Genomic DNA, 22,918 nt, shown 5'->3' on the forward strand with positions numbered 1-22,918 from the left:
AATTTGTGGGGTCTCAGTGCACTTCGAGAAACCTATAAACACTAACCACCACAGGCATACCACTTTCTTCGCTTAAGTTATCAACAAAAGGATCGATTTTGCTCGATAAACAGGCATCGACGATCAAAACGGGTAGGTTGGAAAGACAGATCACACTTAACATCTAAGATTTATGTTCAGTTGCTGCGAATGTGCAAAGGCAAGGCAAAGCACATTCTTTCCTGTTATGGTTGTATTTATAAAGTATATGCAAATCCGATCATATTTCAGCAAGTAACATTTAAAGCCAATAACCTAGGAAAGATAGATAACGCTAGAACTAAGGAATGCTTCGCACAGTACGTAATCGAGTTCACAAGTGGTTTGCAAAATGGATTAATCAGTTAAAGACCACAATCTCAAAAACATTCGTTTCACCGGACGTGAAAAGTGAATCTCTGCATGAATATTAAATCAACCATTTAAATGGACGTTGAGATTCTCGAGCAATAAGGCGTCAGTTTTCAACTCACTACTTCGGTGTACTATATAAATGGAAACTTAATTCATACAGGATTTTGCAGATTGACTTGGGTAAATAACTGATAAGTAGAATTCATGAAACTCTGTCAAAATAGGGTTAATTCCTTGTAAGCATTCATTCATGACTTCACGGCATTTAGGTTTATGAAATTATGATCAGAATTTTAAAATGTTTTAGTTCTGACGTGCTTAATTTCAAGTTTTGTAGTATTGCATCGTTTCCAGATTGTACTTTAACACAGGAATGAGACACTACACCGCACTACACAACCCCTGAAATTACTGTGGTAATCTGTAAAGACCTGAGAATTAATTTATTCTCGCTTGGTGGGTCCTGTTCAGGCAGGTACACTTTTCAATGGACGGTTGTTTTCAGTTCAATTTAAGTTCAGGAAGCAAACTGAATTTGTGAACGATACATGAGAAAATCCATGCCCTGCCGCTTCACAGGACAACTAACTTTTGAGACTTGTTAGTTCTGACGAAATCTGTGAAGAATGCAGTGTCATAAACAAGGAGTAATTTAGAAATGAACAGCCACCGTGAATGCTATCAAGAAGCGATTAAAGCAAATGCTCAATTTAACCAGATTTTGTCCCTAAAGTTGCGTATTTTTAAGAAACAACTGCCAAAAGTTAACTCTACAGGTTCCCATAAAGATGCTCAATTACCTTCCAGGAGCCCGGAAGTTTTAACAGAAAAGCCTGTAAACTAGTGATATGGAAAGTGTAACGACGGATTTTTACACAAAATTCCAATCGGAGATGTTATTCTTCCGTAATTTCGATGGTTAGAAAGCAGAATGCTTTCAATCGAAGAAAAGACGAAGAGACTGATACATGGACACCCTGCTGTTGCGTTTTTTTAAGCATGCATTAAAGTACTCGATTGAAAGCAACTAACCTCCTTGTGTGAACGGTATGATAGCCGCCAGTATCAGCAACAAACCCTTAACAGTCATTTCGAGACCCAAATCGCTAGCTCTCCTTTCTTAATAAGACATCACAGCTTCCGAACCGCTCGCTCTTACGTTTCAGGAAAACGAGAAAAGCGAACGCAAATAGATTTTTCTGTAATGCAACTTTATGCAAATTCGTTGGGATTTTGACCACCAATAACATGACAGAAAAGGCCAAAAGACAGGTCAAGCATAAACTATAAAGAAAGGTTTGTATTTCAGACAAAATGTCGTTTTTTGTTTCAAGTACCGTCAAAGTTGAAATATAACACTTATGTTTATACTCGTTCAAGAGACCTTTTGGTCTGTGTAATTTGTAATCGTAGAAACTACCTTTAGAAACTGATCAATCGGTTCCGTCATAACAGTGTCATGGTTCACCAGGATATATGTTGTTTAGTCATTTATTTTTGGTCTCGTGTATAACATTATCAATTAATCAAAAAGAAACTCTTGAACCATAAAGCTAAGAACGTTCGTGAAATACGCAAAACGCTTGACCCCCACCTTCTCTCTTCTTTATTCACAGTCAGTTGAACGTAGAAAGTGAAAACAACCTAGTTTACAAGTCAATGTTATAAACAATACCAAAGTCTTCTCGAAAGCGATAGTAGGCAAGATACCTTGAAATATATTAATTGCATCCTTGTTTTTAGAACTGAGTCAAATATTCAGTAAAGAATCTAAAAGTGCAGTTGAGCCTCCGTATTCAGTCAGCTGAAAGTAGAAAATGACCAGCATATGATTCTAAGCCTTCTAATCATACTTGGGTAATCAGTGGCATTCCACTGACCAAGAACAGATAGGTACTGCCCAGTTTCAGCGGAACAGGACAATGGCATGCATGTTAATATACAGAATCGACATAAATTACTGCAAATCAAAAATTCAAAAATACATTAGCCTGTGTAGCAGGCGTTATCGGGAAGGGAGTGGGGGAACGAGAAACTTGGAAGAGTGGGGACAGTCCCTGCATTTTCACCACTTTTCTCGCTCCACCATCCCCTCCCCTATTACGCTTGGTTCGAAGGCTAAATACCCATGCTCATGTAGCATGAAAAAGTGACAATCAGATTATTAGGAAAACGAAGAAAAGCATAAGACTTAATCCTTGAATGAGATTATAAGAGTATTTATTTCTTGGACGTACAAACATCGAAAGGAGCCAAGTGGTCACGTTTTGGAAACGTATGGAGGGCCCGTACTCGAAAAACTACGGCGTTTCGTTTGAAATCGTCTTGATGCTACAACGACTTTAAGCGAGCTTATTGCCCATTCTCTGAAAAGTATTCAAATGTTATACTTCTACTAACAGTATTTATAATATTCTCAACCTAAAAAACTTTTCAACCGATTATTAAAAATCAATCTATTCTTGAGCAAAAGCGTCTTTGAGCAATAACGTAAAGATGAGAAAATTTGAACATTACAGAAGAAAAATACGCTGTAGACAAAGAAAAGGGTAATCAAGGAAGTTCTTGTATTTTACTTTCAGATTGTCACTGAACGAATCCTTTTCAAGGAAGTTCTCGTACTTTACTTTCAGATTGTCAAGTTTTGAATTGAAAAGGATTGGTTTCCATCCATTGTTAGCGGGTTAACCTCAATTCAAAGTCGCCACTAAATATCAGCCACACGGGAAGCTCTGACAAAAACTTTATAGGCAAGAGCCTAGAAGAGCCTTACAGTGGAACGTGTTACGTTACAGTCTTTTTTCATTACACTATAGTCATTTCAGCTATAAACTGCTTTAAAGCTAAAATGAGTACTGAGGCATATCCAGTATTCTTTAAGTTTACGTAACTCTACACAACAATTTTTTTGCGGATATTCAGGTATGCAAGGTTTGCGTAACGTGTTTTGAGATTTCGATATAATTCATAAACAAACTAAAGAACATCACCAAGAAATGAAATTGCAGTCGAGTGATGAAACACAGTGGAAACTCCATATTGAAATATTTAGATTAGTTGTAACTGCCAGCGTCTTCGTTTGGAAAAAAATCAACTAAGACTTCTTGAAAAATGAATAACTAATGAAACGCGGAAGTTTAAGGAACTCGTTATTATTTTTAGCAAAACGGAAAGCAAAACCTAGGACACACACCTTGTTTAAACTAAGAAAGTAGCAAGGATTTAACTCTTTTATACACTGCATACATTTTTTATGATACTCTTTGGATCATTTTGTGTTGGATCAAGCCTTTCATATAGCCACTGATCCTATCACATGTCAATTATCATGCGACTTGGTCGATTAGTTTCAGTTTTCAGGAAAAATGGTTCATAACCGATCAGTTCTTGGAGCAAAAAAACGTGGAAATGTAGGTTGTAGAATTGGCTTCACAGTAAATTAATTACCCCACACAACCACCACACTAAAATAATCTAGACTAAAAATATTAATTCTACTTACATTGTACATCCAGTGTAGCAACTTCGGAGACAGTTTTCCCAACACTGTTAGTCGCCTCACACTTGTATTCTCCGCTGTCTTTTCTGTTTACATTCGTTATTGTCAATTCCTTGTTGTCTGATGATAAAGTTATTCTGGGATTGACGCTCGTATTTACAGCTGATCCACCTATGTTCCATGAAAATGTTGGCTCAGGATTTCCAGTGGCGTTACAAGTTAAAGTCACGTTACTTCCCTCTGTTATTTGCAGACTTCGTGGAGGAGTATGAACCTCAGGACGATCTGAAATTATAAAAAGGTGAAAGATTAAAAACATTTTATCGGTAAGAGGAAGTGGGAATACTCCATTTTGATTCTATGTTTGTTGTGTTCTTTGAATGTTTCTGACAACACAAGAGCCCAAAATGAATTAAGTGTACTTTTCCTTTCCGGGAGTTTCTAAAGGCTCGTGGAGGCACCAAGTACAAAAAGGAGAAATCTCCAGTCATGAGGGTCATGGGATCCTCCTCCTGTGTTTTTTTCCCCGAGAGTTTTCGTTCGCTTCTCGCGTGCGCTTAGAAAGAAAACGACCCGGCGCTACGCTGGCTAATTTTTACTTTTAACTAACACTACCGCCTTCTCCTACACTTATTACCTCATCCTTTAACACCCTTTCCCAACTTTTAACGGCACCATAACATTGAAATAATCGCAATATCAAAATACACTTACATTGAACATCCAGTTTAGCAACTCTGGAGCAAGTTGTCCCAACACTGTTAGTGGCATCACACTTGTATTCTCCGCTGTCTTTTCTGCTTACATTCGTTATTGTCAATTCCTTGTTATTTGATGATAAACTTATTCTGGGATTGACGCTCGTATTTACAGCTGATCCATCTATGTTCCATGAGAATGTTTTTGGCTCAGGATTTCCAGTGGCGTTACAAGTTAAAGTCACGTTACTTCCCTCTGTTATTGGCTGACTTTGTGGAGGAGTAGGAAACTCAGGACGATCTGAAATTATAAAAGGTGAAAGATTAAAAACATATTAGAAATTTAGAAAAAGGTGAACGATCGGTAAGAGGAAGTGAGTTTACTCGTAGCACGAGTCAAGCTCGAGCCCGAGTCAAGTTCGAGTCACGAGCCAAGTTCGAGTCAGGGTCCAACTTTTATTTTATTTTTTTCCCTTCCTCTTATGTCTTCTGGTTGTTATTCTCTTGTATATAATAATGTGCTAATGGTAAACGGAAAAAAACAACTTTCAGGTTTGCAACATTTTTCGTTATCGATCACCGCTGTGACTCGCTGCTACAGTGGAAAGATATACCATATCCGTTACTGTTCATAAATTTCATAGCAAGATTAAAACCTGTAGCTGCATAAACCTGAAGCAGTGATCCTATTTCCAAGACTGAGGAAACGGACGGTGATGAACTGATGAAGTGTTATGTACCTGTCTGACTCAAGCGCCATTTTGTTGCGTCCACAGGACACCCAAGATGACATAGAATAGAAGCTTTACCCTTCGCAGGCAAATTTGGACGGCCACGGGAATTTCTAATTTTCCCAACACATGGGTTTCACATGGCATAGTGAATGCAGTTTTAGTAAACAACAACATTGGAAAATCCCTTTCAGGGAAATTTAAGATGGCGAGAATGGATGAGGACTGCGGTTAATTTGCTACTGAACAATGAATTCTCGCGATCGCGTTGACAATAATATCTCGTTCGTGTTTAATGCTTCGAACATCAGTTGGCACATCATTATAAAAACAATAATCACAATCACAGCCTTTGATAAAGACAAAAACGAAGCAAAAGAAGGAGAAAACAGAAGAAAAGGAACCTGACTCGAACTTGACTCGTGACTCGAACTCAGTGACTCGTACAATGAACAAACTCAGAGGAAGTGGGAATACTCCATTTTGATTGCATGTTTGTTGTGTTCTTTGAATGTTTTTGACAACACAAGAGCCCAAAATGAATTAAGTGTACTTTTCCTTTCTGGGAGTGCTAGAGGCTTGTGGAGGCACCAAGTACAAAAAGGAGAAACCTCCAGTGATTTTATTCTTCTCTCAGAGAGAGCTTTCGTTCGCTTCACGTGCGCACATGGCAAGAAAGCGACCGCTACACGGGGTATTTTCTACTCAGTTTAAACCAATACCGGGTACCATTACCGACTCCCACACTTACTATCACATCCTTTAACTTCGTTCGCTACTTTTTAACACGACCATCGCATTGAAATAATCGCGATATCAAATTCTACTTACATTGTACGTCCAGTGTAGCAACTTTGGTGCCGGCTTTACCAACACGGTTAGTTGCCTCACACTTGTATTCTCCGCTGTCTCTTCTGCTTACATTCGTTATCGTCAACTGCTTGTTATTTGATGATAAACTTATTCTGGGATTCACACTCGTATTTACAGCTGATCCACCTATGTTCCATGAGAATGCTGTTGGCTCTGGATTTCCAGTGGCGTTACAAGTTAAAGTCACATTACTTCCCTCTGTTTTTGGCAGACTTGGTAGAGGAGTAGGAAACTCAGGGAGATCTGAAATTAGAAAAAGGTGTTAGATTAAAAAAAAATTATCGGTAAGAGGAACTGGGAATAAACCATTTCGATTGCATGTTTGTTGTGTTCTTTAAATTTTTCTGACAACCCAAGCGCAAATATTGAAGTGCACTTTTCATCCTTTCCAGGAGTGCTGGAGGCTCGTGGAGGCACCAAGCAAGCGCAGAAAGGAGAGAAAAACTCCAGTATTTTTGTTTTCTTCTCTCCGAGAGCTTTCGTTCGCTTCTCGCGCGCGCATGGAAAGAAAGAGACCGCTACACAGGGTATTGTCTATTTTAACCCAACACTATCACCTACTCCGACACTTACTATCACATCCTTTAACTTCCTTTCCCACCTCTTAACACCACCACCACATTGAAATAATCACGATATCAAATTCTACTTACATTGTACATCCAGTGTAGCAACTCTGGAGACAGTTTTCCCAACTCTGTTAGTCACCTCACACTTGTATTCTCCGCTGTCTTTTCTGTTTACATTCGTTATTGTCAATTCCTTGTTGTCTGATGATAAAGTTATTCTGGGATTGACGTTCGTATTTACAGCTGATCCACCTATGTTCCATGAAAATGTTGGCTCAGGATTTCCAGTGGCGTTACAAGTTAAAGTCACGTTACTTCCCTCTGTTATTTGCAGGCTTTGTTGAGGAGTGTGAACCTCAGGACGATCTGAAATTATAAAAAGGTGATAGTTAAAAACATTTTAGCGGTAAGAGGAAGTGGGAATACTCCATTTTGATTCTATGTTTGTTGTGTTCTTTGAATGTTTCTGACAACCCAAGAGCCCAAAATGAATTAAGTGTACTTTTCCTTTCCGGGCGTTCTAAAGGCTCGTGGAGGCACCAAGTACAAAAAGGAGAAATCTCCAGTCATGAGGGTCATGGGATCCTCCTCCTGTGTTTTTTTCCCCGAGAGTTTTCGTTCGCTTCTCGCGCGCGCTTAGAAAGAAAACGACCCGGCGCTACGCTGGCTAATTTTTACTTTTAACTAACACTACCGCCTTCTCCTACACTTATTACCTCATCCTTTAACACCCTTTCCCAACTTTTAACGGCACCATAACATTGAAATAATCGCAATATCAAAATACACTTACATTGAACATCCAGTTTAGCAACTCTGGAGCAAGTTGTCCCAACACTGTTAGTGGCATCACACTTGTATTCTCCGCTGTCTTTTCTGCTTACATTCGTTATTGTCAATTCCTTGTTATTTGATGATAAACTTATTCTGGGATTGACGCTCGTATTTACAGCTGATCCATCTATGTTCCATGAGAATGTTTTTGGCTCAGGATTTCCAGTGGCGTTACAAGTTAAAGTCACGTTACTTCCCTCTGTTATTGGCTGACTTTGTGGAGGAGTAGGAAACTCAGGACGATCTGAAATTATAAAAGGTGAAAGATTAAAAACATATTAGAAATTTAGAAAAAGGTGAACGATCGGTAAGAGGAAGTGAGTTTACTCGTAGCACGAGTCAAGCTCGAGCCCGAGTCAAGTTCGAGTCACGAGCCAAGTTCGAGTCAGGGTCCAACTTTTATTTTATTTTTTTCCCTTCCTCTTATGTCTTCTGGTTGTTATTCTCTTGTATATAATAATGTGCTAATGGTAAACGGAAAAAAACAACTTTCAGGTTTGCAACATTTTTCGTTATCGATCACCGCTGTGACTCGCTGCTACAGTGGAAAGATATACCATATCCGTTACTGTTCATAAATTTCATAGCAAGATTAAAACCTGTAGCTGCATAAACCTGAAGCAGAGATCCTATTTCCAAGACTGAGGAAACGGACGGTGATGAACTGATGAAGTGTTATGTACCTGTCTGACTCAAGCGCCATTTTGTTGCGTCCACAGGACACCCAAGATGACATAGAATAGAAGCTTTACCCTTCGCAGGCAAATTTGGACGGCCACGGGAATTTCTAATTTTCCCAACACATGGGTTTCACATGGCATAGTGAATGCAGTTTTAGTAAACAACAACATTGGAAAATCCCTTTCAGGGAAATTTAAGATGGCGAGAATGGATGAGGACTGCGGTTAATTTGCTACTGAACAATGAATTCTCGCGATCGCGTTGACAATAATATCTCGTTCGTGTTTAATGCTTCGAACATCAGTTGGCACATCATTATAAAAACAATAATCACAATCACAGCCTTTGATAAAGACAAAAACGAAGCAAAAGAAGGAGAAAACAGAAGAAAAGGAACCTGACTCGAACTTGACTCGTGACTCGAACTCAGTGACTCGTACAATGAACAAACTCAGAGGAAGTGGGAATACTCCATTTTGATTGCATGTTTGTTGTGTTCTTTGAATGTTTTTGACAACACAAGAGCCCAAAATGAATTAAGTGTACTTTTCCTTTCTGGGAGTGCTAGAGGCTTGTGGAGGCACCAAGTACAAAAAGGAGAAACCTCCAGTGATTTTATTCTTCTCTCAGAGAGAGCTTTCGTTCGCTTCACGTGCGCACATGGCAAGAAAGCGACCGCTACACGGGGTATTTTCTACTCAGTTTAAACCAATACCGGGTACCATTACCGACTCCCACACTTACTATCACATCCTTTAACTTCGTTCGCTACTTTTTAACACGACCATCGCATTGAAATAATCGCGATATCAAATTCTACTTACATTGTACGTCCAGTGTAGCAACTTTGGTGCCGGCTTTACCAACACGGTTAGTTGCCTCACACTTGTATTCTCCGCTGTCTCTTCTGCTTACATTCGTTATCGTCAACTGCTTGTTATTTGATGAGAAACTTATTCTGGGATTCACGCTCGTATTTACAGCTGATCCACCTATGTACCATGAGAATGTTTTTGGCCCAGGATTGCCAGTGGCGTTACAAGTTAAAGTCACATTACTTCCTTCTGTTTTTTGCAGACTTTGTTGAGCAGTATGAAACTCAGGGAGATCTGAAATTAGAAAAAGGTGAAATATTAAAGACATTTAATCGGTAAGAGGAACTGGGAATAAACCATTTTGATTGTATGTTTGTTGTGTTCTTTGAATTTTTCTGACAACCCAAGCGCAAATATTGAAGTGCACTGTTCATCCTTTCCGGGAGTGCTGGAGGCTCGTGGAGGCACCAAGCGCAGAAAGGAGAAAACAACTCCAGTGTTTTTGTCTTCTTCTCTCTGAAAGCTTTCGTCCGTTTCTCTCGCGTGCATGGAAAGAAAGCGATCGCTACACAGGGTATCGTCTTCTTTAACCCAACACCATCACCTACTGCTACACTTACTATCACTTCCTTTTTAAAACTCCCTTTCCCACCGTTTAACACCACCATCACATTGAAATAATCACAATATCAAATTCTACTTACATTGTACATCCAGTGTAGCAACTTTGGAGGAAGTTTTCCCAACACTGTTAGTTGCTTCACACTTGTATTCTCCGCTGTCGTTTCTGCTAACATTCGTTATTGTCAACTCCTTGTTATTTGATGATAAACTTATTCTAGGATTCGCGCTTGTATTTACAGCTGATCCACCTATGTTCCATGAGAATGTTTTTGGCTCAGGATTTCCAGTGGCGTTACAAGTTAAAGTCACCCTACTTGCTTCTGTTATTGGCTGACTTTGTGGAGCAGTAGGAAACTCAGGACGATCTAAAAAAAAGAAAGAAGTGATCGATTAATGCAGCCGTGATTAATGCATTTGTGTTGTGAGCGCTGACGTCTCCAAGGCTGTATTATATTTACAGAAGGTTGAAGTAATGTAAGAAAACGCTCTACATGTATTTTTTGCTGTATGTTGAAGAAAACTTGTAAATTAATTCCTCACTACAAATCACTCACATTGGACATCTAGATTAGCAGGTTTGGAGGTAGCTTCTCCATTTCTGTTGTTCGCCACACATTTGTATTGTCCACTGTCTGCTCTGCTCACATTAATTATGATCAAAGTCTTATTGTCCTCTCCAAAACTGATTCTGGAATCTCCACTCGTACTCAAAATTGATTCATCTTTGGTCCATGATATTGTAGGTGCAGGATTTCCAGTGGCGTTACAAGAGAAAGTCACGTTAGTTCCTTCGCTTGCTGTCGCATTCCGTGGATGTTCTGTGATCTGAGGTGCAGCTGAAAGTAGAAAATAAATCAGTTACCTGATGTTCAGGGCTTTTGCCTGGAAAGACATGATTTGTCTCATTCTGAGGTTCTGCTGTGTACCGCGGTGCAGCTGAAGGAAGTAAAAGAAACAGTCATATCTAATATGCAAGGAGAATATCTTCGGGGTTCTCGCGTGCGAAGACAATAGGGAGCTTAAGATCCGACGACGGCGGGTGTCTGCGACGGCAGCTATGACCGTGGAAAACTGGGGAGAGGCCGCCGTCGTAAGGCGTGAAAAGTAACGGCTACGAGTTGAAGAAAGGGTTCAATAATTTTTATTGTAGTTATAGCTTCGTTTAGATCGGCTCGTGGCCCTCTCCTTGAAAGCTTTGACGACAGAGAAATTTCAGGGGCCGATTTCTTCTCTTGTACGATTAAAATAAGTCGAAAAATCCAGATTTTTCTTTTTCTTCTACCCATTCCATAAAGATTCTCCCATTTAAAATTACATATTTTCAATGCAGGTAACAAGACAACATGTAAATATGCGTACAGACAATTCCAAACCAGATTTAAAACAAACTTGTAAATACAGTTGAACCTCTCCACAACGGCCACCTTGGGGACAGAAGAAAGTGGCCGTTGTGGAGAGGTGGCCGTTATGGGGAGGTAGGGGTGTAATATGACACCTTTTTTTTTCGGGAAGTACAACATGTTTATTGTGCCAAGTTCATGCTTACTGTAGCGTATAATGGTAATCCAATCTTAAAGAATATATACAGATAAAATACACAATAAAACGTAAATAATGTTTCGAATCAAAATGTTAACAAGACGAAACGAGCAAGGTTCACAACATTCGCTGTAATTATTGTAGACAATTTATGCTTACTGCAGCATATAAATGGAACACAATCAAAATACGTATATCATTAAAATGGAGTACAGAAACGTAATGTTCCGAAGACAAATGTCGATTACTGCATCAACTTATGAAAAAGGTTTTTACAAAAAAGAGCTGTACTGGCCGTTGTCGAGAGGTTATTTTGGCAGTTGGGGACGCACTTTAGTGGCCGTTGCCGTTGTCGAGAGGCGGCCGTTGTAAAGAGGTTTAAACAAGAGGTAATGTATGGACTGTCCGCCGGGACAAAAAAAAGTGGCCGTTGTACAGAGGTGGCCGTTGTGGAGAGGTGGCCGTTAGTGGAGGTTCGACTGTATTATTAATTAAATCATCGCACCATTCCAGAGCCATAATCACGTCGTGCCACGACATGATTATGACTTAATGGAATATAGTTGAAATACTGTATCTTCTTCATTAAATGTTGCATAGACCAAAACTTGGTTCTGCGATGATTCCTTCGCCTTTTTCCTTGTTAATTCAAAACTGTCGGATAAATCTGGATCAAAACAAGCTCGATTTTGTGTTGTCAACAAACTGAGCCGAGATTAATGTTGAATGTTGACTCGTTATTTCGATGAAGGACGACTCGTCTAATTTAGCTACAACACAACAGAATTCAAACACGGTATTTAGTGATTGACTTTAATACATATTCCTATCGGTACATCAAGAAAAAAAGAAAACTTACTGGTTGTGGTTTGCAATTGGCGGCTTCGTGACAGAGCCACAGTCCATGTGGTCATCGACAGCCCGCCAACATCGACAAAATGAAACGGAGATTAATCCTTCAAAAATCTTTTTCTCTTCATGAAATACTCAAATAAAACGATCCACTAAGATTGACAAACCTTTAACTATCGAAAGTATCAAAGAATTTCGCCGAATAAGACCTAAAATGGGATTATTTTACTCACGTTTTAGACGCGACGGCAAACTCGGCATTTTGACGTCGAAAACGACCCCGCTACGGCGGGAAACTTTTCACGACGGCTGTCCGGAAGTTATTTGGCAACTTTTTTTACTTCCGCCCGCCGTCATAGACACCCGCCGTCGTCGGATCTAAGCTCGGTATTTTTTGATGTCTGAGTTATCATCTACAATGTTGTCGATCACAAAGGTGTTGTTGTTAGCTGTTTTTGTGTTTAGACTGCTGGTTATCTTTTTTTTTTTAATTTTAAATCCTTCCAACATGCAGTAAAGAATCCCTATTCAGTCAGCTGAAATTACTAAAGTGACTAGTATATTTTTCTTATCATTTGATACAGTGGCATTCCATCAAAACCAGACAGGTATTGTTTTTTTTTATGGCAGAACTGGGCATTGTTACTATACTATTGACATGTATTACTGCAAAATATCAAATAAGTCAGTGAACCAGGCGTCATTGGAGAAGGGCTGAGGGAGCGAGGAACTTGGAAGAGTGAGGGAAGTCCCCACATTTTCCCCACTTTCGCTTAACGCGCGCACATGGCAAGAAAGCGACCGCTACACGGGGTATTTTCTTCTCAGTTTAAACCAATACCATTACCGACTCCGACACTTACTATCACATCCTTTAACTTCGTTCGCTACCTTTTAACACGACCATCGCATTGAAATAATCGCGACATCAAATTCTACTTACATTGTACGTCCAGTGTAGCAACTTTGGTGCCGGCTTTACCAACACTGTTAGTTGCCTCACACTTGTATTCTCCGCTGTCTTTTCTGCTTACATTCGTTATCGTCAACTCCTTGTTATTTGATGAGAAACTTATTCTGGGATTCACGCTCGTATTTACAGCTGATCCATCTATGTTCCATGAGAATGTTTTTGGCTCAGGATTTCCAGTGGCGTTACAAGTTAAAGTCACGCTACTTCCTTCTGTTATTTGAAGACTTTGTGGAGGAGTAGGAAACTCAGGGAGATCTGAAATTAGAAAAAGGTGAACCATTAAAATCATGTTATCGGTAAGAGAAACTGGGAATAAACCATTTCGATTGTATGTTTGTTGTGTTCTTTGAATTTTTTTGACAACCCAAGCGCAAATATTGAAGTGTACTCTTCATCATTTCCAGAAGTGCTGGACGCTTATGGAGGCACCAAGTACAAAAAGGAGAAAAAAAACCTCCAGTTTTTGTTTTCTTCTCTCCGAAAGCTTTCGTCCGCTTTTCCTGTGGGCATGGAAAGAAAGAGACCGCTACACAGGGTATTTTCTACTCACTTTAATTAAACCAAAATCATCACCTACTGCTACACTTACTATCACATCCTTTGACTCCCTTTCCCACTCTTTAACACCACTACCACATTGAAATAATCACGATATCAAATTCTACTTACATTGTACATCCAGTGTAGCAACTCTGGAGGAAGTTTTCCCAACTTTGTTAGCCGCCTCACACCTGTATTCTCCGCTGTCTTTTCTGCTCACATTCGTTATTATCAACGACTTGTTATTTGATGTTAAACTTATTCTGGGATTCACGCTCGTATTTACAGCTGATCCATCTATGTTCCATGAGAATGTTGTTGGCTCAGGATTTCCAGTGGCGTTACAAGTTAAAGTCACGCTACTTCCTTCTGTTTTTGGCAGACTTTGTTGAGGAGTAGGAATCTCAGGGAGATCTGAAATTAGAAAGAGGGAATAGATTAATGGAAGGCGTGATTAATGCATTTGTGTTGTGAGCGCTGACGTCTCCAAGGTTGCATTATAGTCAGAGAAGGTTGAAGAAATGTAAGAAAACGTTCTAAATGTATTTTTGCTGAACGTTGAAGAAAACCTTGTCAATTAATTTCTCACTGCAAATCACTTACATTGGACGTCTAGATTAGCAGGTTTGGAGGTAGCCGTGTTGTTCGCCACACATCGGTACTGTCCACTGTCTGCTCTGCTCACATTAATTATGATCAACGTCTTATTGTCCTCTCCAAAACTGATTCTGGAATCTCCACTCGTTCTTATAGGGGATCCACCTTTGGTCCATGATATTGTAGGTGCAGGATCTCCAGTGGCGTTACAAGAGAAAGTCACGTTAGCTCCTTCGTTTTCTGTCACATTCTGTGGATGTTCTGTGATCTGAGGTGCAACTGAAATTAGAAAACAAATCCGTTACCTGATGTTCAGGGCCTTTGCCTGGCAAGACATGATTTATGCCTCATTCTAAGGCTCTGCTGTGAACTGCGGTGTAGCTGAAGGAAGTAAAAGAAACAGTCATATCTAATATGCAAGGAGAATATCTTCGAGGTTCTCGCGTGCGAAGACATTTTTTGATGTCTGAGTTATCATCTACAATGTTGTCGATCACGAAGGTGTTGTTGTTAGCTATTTTTGTGTTTAGACTGCTGGTTATCTTCTTTTTTTATTTAAAATTCTTCCAACATACAGTAAAGAATCCGTATTCAGTCATCTGAAATTACTGAAGAGTATATTTTTCTTATCATTTGATACAGTGGCTGGCATTCCATCAAAACCAGATAGGTATTGTTTTTTTTTTTTTTTTTTTTATGGCAGAACTGGGCATTGTTACTATACTATTGACATGTATTAATGCAAAATATCAAATAAGTCAGTGAACCAGGCGTCATTGGAGAAGGGCTGAAAGAGCGAGAAACTTGGAAGAGTGAGGGAAGTCCCCACATTTCCCCCACTTTTCTCGCTCCCCCCCCCCCCTCCCCCACAATTACGCCTGATTCGCAGGTTAAATAAACATACTCATCTCGTCTGTAGCTTGAAAACCCGACCGTCAGATTACTGGGAAAATCAAGATAAGCAAAAGCCCTAATCCTTGGATGACATTATCATGTATGCACAAACATTGAAAGGAGTGGTAACTTTGTGGAGACACGGAGGGCCCGTCTTCAATAATTCACGGGTTTTTTGTTTGATGTAATCTTGATGTTGATAAGTTAAGGCAACTTTAAACGAGCTGAAAAAACTACTACTTACAAAAAATAATTATTCTCAAAATAACACACTTTAAATATGAATCTTGAGCTAAAGCCACCGCCATTTTCGCGGAAGGAAAACCGTAAAGCTGAGAAAATTAGAACACAACAGAAGGAAGAGACACTGCAGACAGAGCAAGGGTAAGTCAAGGAAGTTCTTGCAATTTAATTTGGGATTGTCAAGGTCTGAATTGAAGAGGATTGGTTTCCATCCATTGTTAATGGGTTCGAGGCTTAAACCTCAAACTCAGGGGCTAAATATCAGCCACAGCACTGGAAGTTTGACATGAACTTTTCATAAGGTAGAACCCATTAGAGTCTTAGAGGGCAAAACGTGTAACAGTAAGTCTTTCATCAGTAACACTAGTTTTTGTCTTCACAGTTAACTGCTGAGGTTTTTTAGAGTCTTAAAAGTGGCTCACTATTCGGATCACTGCAGTAAATTGTGAAAATGGATTTGCCAGTAACGCTAAAACGAGTAGTGAGACAGATCCAAGGTTATTTAGGCTTATGTATTAAAATTCTTGCAAAACAATTTTTGTACGGATATTCAGGTATGCGAGGTTTGCGTAACGCACTCGCAATCTGACAAACGAAACGGAAGAGATGAGAAATATTGATATGTTAAGAGTATTTCTCAATGCCAGCGTCTTCGTTTGGAGGAAATTAAACAAAAACGTCTTAACAATGAACAACCAAGGAACGCGTACGTTAAAGAAACTCATTATCAATTCTTAGGAGAAAGGAATGCTCTTTTAACGAGACAAAAGCAAATCTAGGACTCACGTCTTCTCTAACCTAAGACAGTAGCAAGAAATTCTCCTTAATGTGCTACATACAGTTGTGTGATACCGGTTTGGAGAATTTTTTGTTAAATCAAGCCTTTCATTATCTTGCGACTTGGTGGATTTTTTCCAGTTTTCTTAATAAAACCGATCACTTCTATGAGGGAAAATTGTGGAAATGTATGTTGTAAAATATGCTTTACACTGAGTAATTTCCGTTTTTAACAAGTAAGTAATCCAAGGTGTTGTCAGCGAAACGTCGATCTTGAACTACTGCATAGCGAAAAACTTTTCATCGGTTAGCAAGAATACTAAGAATCAACATTTACTTTAGCTACTAGCAATACAGGTACGATACTTTGTTAGTTTAAGATTGTAAATGACACCGAAATCGTTTGTAGTAACTGCTAGGCGTTATGTTCGTAAACACTTTCCGTTTTACAGCTTACCTTCTTTGGACGCGGAGAGTATACATCGAACAAAGAGTAGTAATAGTTGTAGTGCCAGCTTCATAGCTCTAAATGTATTTGGCATGGTTTAAATACCGCTTTATCCCTTCACTCGGCCTTCAGTGGTGTTTCATCTCTCCATTTTCAGCTTATAAAAGATCGCATATGGGCGGCGCGATGTTTTTCACTGAATGTTGTAATATGATGAGCCATAAAAGAGGTTAATGCCATGGTAGTATTACGTATCTAGATAAATATTTACTTATTATAGACCTAAGGTCACGCTCAACTGTGCGGAAATTGTATGCAGTCTTGATTCTTAGAAATCCGGAGGGGACTTGTATATATCAGATATAAAATGACGGGGATGTAAGAGACCTAGTGAAAAGTTTGAACGCCGCAAATGCTAAAAGAGATATGCTCTACCAACCGGACGCTCAGTTTGCACTGTGCCGACTGTGCCAGCAGAATCTTGCTTTCAGTAATATTACTTCAGTTTAATTCCCGCGGAGGGCTGGTCAGATTTTTCGAGAGCTGTGCCTGATTCAAGAAAAACACGAAATCTTTTGTAGTGAAACGTGAAACCAGCTTTTCTTTTTCCTTTTTTTTTTTTTTTGTATAGTTTATATTTCTTGTTAATCGTTTTAGCGGCTTAGTGTGAAGCGCTCTAGAAATAATAAATGACATATTAAAATTAGTATTGCTGATTACAAAATTATATTTTTTTTTTCTCGTAAAATGGATTGTCCAGTCCTCCCGACACCTGAATTTGTCGAATATTTTCGATAATATCATAGACAACTTCAGATGAAAGAGGATGAATGTCGTTTCAGATACTGTTTCAATTTCCACGAAACCGGGCTCCTCGTGAAACGTAATACCTCTTCGGCTAGGTTGTGAAAAAAAAAAGTGAACATAATTCTGCACTGAGTAATACAAATTCTTGCAATTTTATCCTAAAATGCTGACCAAAAGGTAAAGCGGCATAATAGAGGGAGAACCCCGAAGGCACGTACAACGATACATACAACATCAAGTGGTCGTAGCACGTTCTGCTTTAGATCTCAGATCCTGGAGGTTTCGAAACTGTAGTGTGCTGATACCTGATCCCATGGTCAGCTCCATGGTATAATGGTATAGGCCGGTAGACTAGAGGGGAACGCTTCGCAGCTCAGCCGTGCGAGCTTCTTTCAGGGACTGCACAGTAAATTTTCCGAAATGTTATTTTGTATTTTCTTGTCTAGGTTTCTCTAGAATACATAGACACACTTGTACAGGTTTGCCCGGAGCCGGAAGAACTAGGAATAGTAGTTTTACTTGCTGTTCCAAACGTCTGTTCGATACGTACAAACACGGAGACTGCTTTTTACTATTTACAGTAGGTAAAACAGCTTAAAGCCGAAGCCTTTTAAATTGTACAAAACACTGTTTGGAAATTCTATACCGTCGTGTTTTTTTTTCTATCGTACAATGAGATCTCAGTCTGTAGACAACAACAACAACACAACAACACTTTATTAACAATAGACAGTTACAAGGTGTTATATACCTACCCGCAAATAGCTGAAGCTAGTCGAGGCGGGTAGGTATGTTTATGCTAAACTAAATACAAATACATTTGGTGTTTACAACTGAATTGACTAAAATAAAAGTTAAATAAGTAGTAAACAAACAAGTGACGCAAAAAAGGGGATTCGCTAGCTGATAGAAATTAAAGGATTGTTACATATTCAGAAGCTTTTCATTATTTCAAGAATTGAAGAAGGTGTAAGGTAAGCATTTTCTTTTTTTAAAATGTTGATTAGTATTTCATGTATTTGTTTCTTGAATAGTTTTCTGTTGTCAGACTTTCTAATATTATCCGGTAAAGAATTCCATAGCCGTGCACCAAATCGAGAAAATGAATTCTTTAGTTGATCAAGACGTGAAGACATGATATAAAATTTGTCGGCGGTTGCTGACCGGGTGTTGTAGGAGTGTATATCTGAGACATGTTTAAATAAATTTTGAATATGAACAGGTGCTAGTTTGTTTTGGATATCATACATTAAACAGGAAACAGATTCGACATAGAGAAAATGAACAGGTAGGATGTTAAGTTTAATGAAGTAAGGAATAGCGTGTTCACTTTTTGTAGAAAAGTTCATCAAACGTAGAGCTCGTTTTTGTAGGAGAAGGAGCTTTTCTAAGTTAGACTGAGAAGCTTGACCCCACGAACTAATTCCATACATGAGGTAGGGGGAAATAAGAGATTGATATAACTTAACAAGAATAGAAAAGGGTACAAAATGTCTCAATTTAGCTATGATGCCAATGGCCTTGCTAATTTTTAGGGCGATTAAATCTATATGAACTTTCCAGTTGAGATTCTTGTCAATGAGTATGCCAAGATATTTCACATGATCTTTACATTCTAATGTTGAATATGAAACTTTATCATTGTCGTAAATATTTATCGTTGGTTGATAAGGAAGTTTCTTTTTGTAATTAAGAAATATTACATAATTAGATTTCTTAGTATTTAGAGTTAATTTGTTCGCTGTTAGCCATTCGCAAAGTTTGTTTAATTCAGTGTTTACTTCTAGTTCTAAGGATTTAAGGTTCCTATTACTGCAAAGGATACTAGTGTCATCAGCAAATAAATAAAAATTGAACTTATCTGAACAGTTAGTGATATCATTTATATACAACAAAAAGAGTAAAGGCCCTAGAACAGAACCTTGAGGAACGCCACATTCCGTAGGGGCCTTTTCAGAAATATGGGGACCGATATTAGTTGTTTGTGAACGCGATTTGAGATAAGAAGAGAACCAATCGTTGACTATCCCTCTTATTCCATAATGATATAATTTCTGCAGCAGTATTTCATGGTTTACCGTATCGAATGCTTTCTTTAGATCAATGAAGATGCCACAAGTATACAGCTTTTTATCCATATTATTTTGAATAGTGTTAATAATATCTAGCGTTGCATGCTGGGTAGAATGTTGTTCTCGAAAGCCGTATTGAGATGGAACAAGAATATCTGTTTTACTTAAGTAGGATTTTAAGCGCACACACATCAATCTCTCAAAGATTCTATTAAAGTTTGAAAGAAGTGAGATAGGTCTGTAATTGTTTGGATCTGTCTCGTCACCGTCTTTGTAAATGGGAATGACTTTTGCGTGTTTAAGTTTTGAAGGGTAATTCCCACAATTAATTGAAGCATTGAATATATTCGCCAAAACATAAGAGAGGGTAGAGCTAGCACATTTTAAGATTGAAGTTGGACTCGAATACAGACCATGCGCTTTGTTGTTGGAGATGGACAGAATTTCGAGTTGAACCTCGTAAGGGGTCACAGGAACAAAAAAGAAAGAATTCAGGTGACTGGTTTGACGATAATAATCAGTGAAATGGTGCAAAGATCGGGGTAGCTTCGAAGCTAGTTTGCGTCCAATGGAGGCAAAGTGGCTGTTAAGAATATTGGCAATTCGGGATGGGTCTTGTGTAGACTGACAGATCAACGCAGAGCTAGAGATCAAACCAGTTTTTGTCTCTCCGCAGCTGTGAGTCACAAGAAATATGACCTTTTTAATAACTGGAGAGGTTTCCGTGGCATCTGTTACAGAGTTTTTGGCTTCAAGGGCCCTCGTTTTTCGACCCACAATATGCAGATAATTGTGCTGTTTCAGACGACTTTTTTATTTAATTAAAGCGTTTGGTTTCTCTTTCTCTGTATAACTACTGCAGAAAATACAATAAAAGTGTCTGAACCAAGAAGTAGCTATAGACTTAATAGATTAAGGATGCTGATTTTAGCAATGAGATTTGTGGCTTGTTAGGAGTAAACTTCAATGCCCGTGACTAATTTTAGGCGCCCTCCAGTTTTTTGTTCTGATAAATGCAAGGTTGTGGGTCGTGGTTTGCCACTCCCGGCTTATAAGCGGAATAAAAAATGTTTCGAAACAAGCTGATAACAAAACGTGCTTAATTTCACTACAAGTTCGAAACTCTAACTTTAACTGTAACCGGAACATAACAAATAAGATCAGACTTTGATCTTAGTAAGAAATCCTTGTTCCGTACAATACTTGACTGCTCTGTGTTGTTGTTTTTTTCTACAACCACCCTCATGAACGGAAACAAGTCAAATGAGAAGGGGTGGGGAGTTATGAGCGGGGATAGTTTTAAAAAATACCGTACCCATTGTTAGGTGAGGGTGGGGGGGGCAAATAGACGGGCCTATAACCAAGGGGGTTTATATAAGCGGGGGGGGTGGTTGGGGGAACGTTACCCGTGATTGTATGGTATGATATGATAGGAATTATGAAATTGCATTGAGATTTTCGTCCACGGTTGTCTGCTACCTCTTGCTTCTAAACAAATCACCGAACGAATAAATCGGAGGCTAAATTTTAAAACGGGATTCGCGTTAATTAAAGTCGCATTAATTTTTTGCCGAGCGTTTATTTCTGCGCTGTATTTATGTCCGCGGCCTTAATTTCCATCATTTTAATCCCAAATTCTGGATCCAATCCAGATATTCTTGACACATAGAAAACAATAGCTCTCTTTTTTCTGCATGGTATATTTGAATCTTTCAATATTTATGGTTCATGGTCGCTCTCAGAAAAGGAAATCTCAACATCTGCCTCTTGGATTTCGGCAAAGATAAATTTGAGTCTACAATGTATATCAGTATACGGATCTATAATCTTTCATGGAAAACGAGTCCTCCTATGTTTTCTCTTTTTAAAATTTCCAGACTTCTTGAATCGCTTCACTCGGCAACAAGAGAGGATTCATCCTCTCTTGCTCGGCAACAATTGCATTGGTATTTCAAAGCTTCCTTGAATTAGCGGAGATCTTTCCGGCTTCACTGAAACTTCTTCGATAAATTTGGCACCTTGTATTAACAGCATTAGGCCCAGCTCAGACGCTGAACTTTTCCGGAGCCGAACTTAATTCAAATTAAGGTCGGCCCAAATCACGAAAATCCCGCCTTTTGATTCAGACGCCGAACTTAACTTAATTTACTTGAGGCAAAACCAATCGAAATGTTAGCGTTTTTTTTTTTAATTTTTATTTTTGTTATTTTTTAATTTGAAATATGTTATAATAATTTATGCATTAGGTTCTGCTCATGAAAAGTTCGGCGTCTGAATCAAAGCCGTTCCAAAGCCGAAATTCCCGGCTGAGCCAGGCGGGAAGAAGGGTTGAGCCGTTCCAAACTGAAACAGCCGTTCTCAACTGATTCAGACGCCAAACTTTTCATGTACTTAATTCGAGGTATTAGGTTCGGCTCATGAAAAGTTCGGCGTCTGAACCGAGCCTTAGTTTCTCTTAATATTAAATTTTATACCTTCCTTTTTTCGCTTGATTTTCTTTTAGAAGTAATTTTCCTTCAATTCACATTAAAGTGGCGTTTAGTTCAAATAGTTTAAAACAAGCTTAAATTAAGGCGAGCAAGGCGAGCGTTTGTTTGATGTAAGATGAGAACCTATTTAAACTCAGCAGTCAGAACCCTTCATCAACTTTCATCTTAAAAAGGTGGTTTAGTGTTACACTCCAACATGTTTGAACCAATAAATATTGTGAAACAAGGTTGGAAGAAAGTCCAAAAAGCAATTTGCAATCTTGAAGCTGTGAACGTTTCGACGAAGTTTCGCACCGCTGTAAAACGTAAAATGTGTAAATACCTTACCTTTAAAGTGTTGGGGAATTTAAATTTAATCTCCTCCTTTCCTTCTCGAAGTCCATAGCTGTCTTCTTCAATTCTAACAGCGATATTAAATGCGGAATGTAGCAAATTAAGCTCGCTAGTTATTCATAAACAACTTTGCATCCACGCCATTTTCACTTTTGTTGCTTCCCGACGAGTGCTGTCGCGGCTACCACTTTTTGGCGGGAATGGAACGCGGGTGCCACCAAACTTGTCGTCGCTTTCAAAAATGGCGGGAAAATTAGTGTTATCATCTTGTCATGGCGGATCATGGCGGGGTTCATGGTTAAGGTTCATGGCAACTTTTATCTGATCCACAATCAAGTATCCTGTTTCGGTTATGGGAAAAGGAAGATCTTTTCTCACGTTCTCTATAAACTAGTTGAAAATTTTCAAGTTACTGGGTTATTCTTTGTTAACTGAGAAGTAGTCATTACTCATTGCAGGAGTCATCGCAGTGGAATTAGGGGCGAGAAATTATGCAAATTTATATCAAATTTTACAGAGCGTCTCTTGTTAAACACAGGGGGGATCTGGGTACTATTGTAATCATGACATTTTCAAAATGGCGGATGCATAAGGTTCTTCAGCTTAATTTTTCCCAGTTCGGCGCTACTAATCATGA

General features: G+C 38.9%; 1 protein-coding gene and 2 long non-coding RNA genes across 6 annotated transcripts in view; 2 read left to right on the forward strand and 1 right to left on the reverse strand.

Moving 5' to 3' along the window:
• The window catches only part of LOC146463666 (tyrosine-protein phosphatase Lar-like), a 90,331-nt gene extending 73,559 nt beyond the window's left edge, over positions 1–16,772 (reverse strand). For 2 of the 4 annotated variants that reach the window (XM_085084086.1, XM_085084085.1), the window contains exons 1-12: positions 16,590–16,771; positions 14,225–14,497; positions 13,751–14,035; positions 13,052–13,336; positions 10,272–10,553; positions 9,798–10,082; positions 9,103–9,387; positions 7,557–7,841; positions 6,848–7,129; positions 6,153–6,437; positions 4,607–4,891; positions 3,896–4,177 (exon numbers count right to left, since the gene is read on the reverse strand). In XM_085084086.1, the coding sequence (XP_084940212.1) occupies positions 3,896–4,177; positions 4,607–4,891; positions 6,153–6,437; positions 6,848–7,129; positions 7,557–7,841; positions 9,103–9,387; positions 9,798–10,082; positions 10,272–10,553; positions 13,052–13,336; positions 13,751–14,035; positions 14,225–14,497; positions 16,590–16,674 (3,199 nt within the window). In that variant the 5' untranslated portion in view covers positions 16,675–16,771. Of the gene's footprint in view, positions 1–3,895; positions 4,178–4,606; positions 4,892–6,152; positions 6,438–6,847; positions 7,130–7,556; positions 7,842–9,102; positions 9,388–9,797; positions 10,083–10,271; positions 10,554–13,051; positions 13,337–13,750; positions 14,036–14,224; positions 14,498–16,589 lie in introns of all 4 variants that reach the window. The other 2 variants (XM_085084084.1, XM_085084087.1) reach the window with 2 other exon arrangements.
• Positions 4,814–5,626, forward strand: LOC146463667 (uncharacterized). The gene is made up of 2 exons (XR_014856814.1): positions 4,814–4,906; positions 5,367–5,626. It is a non-coding gene; the product is annotated as an uncharacterized LOC146463667 (long non-coding RNA).
• On the forward strand, positions 7,764–8,576 carry LOC146463668 (uncharacterized). Its single transcript, XR_014856815.1, has 2 exons — positions 7,764–7,856; positions 8,317–8,576. It is a non-coding gene; the product is annotated as an uncharacterized LOC146463668 (long non-coding RNA).
• Positions 16,773–22,918: the final 6,146 nt, after the last annotated feature.

The sequence above is a fragment of the Pavona decussata genome, unplaced genomic scaffold (genome assembly GCF_977016875.1).
Source record: "Pavona decussata unplaced genomic scaffold, jaPavDecu1.1 SCAFFOLD_175, whole genome shotgun sequence".
In the NCBI taxonomy this organism is placed as follows: domain Eukaryota; kingdom Metazoa; phylum Cnidaria; class Anthozoa; order Scleractinia; family Agariciidae; genus Pavona; species Pavona decussata.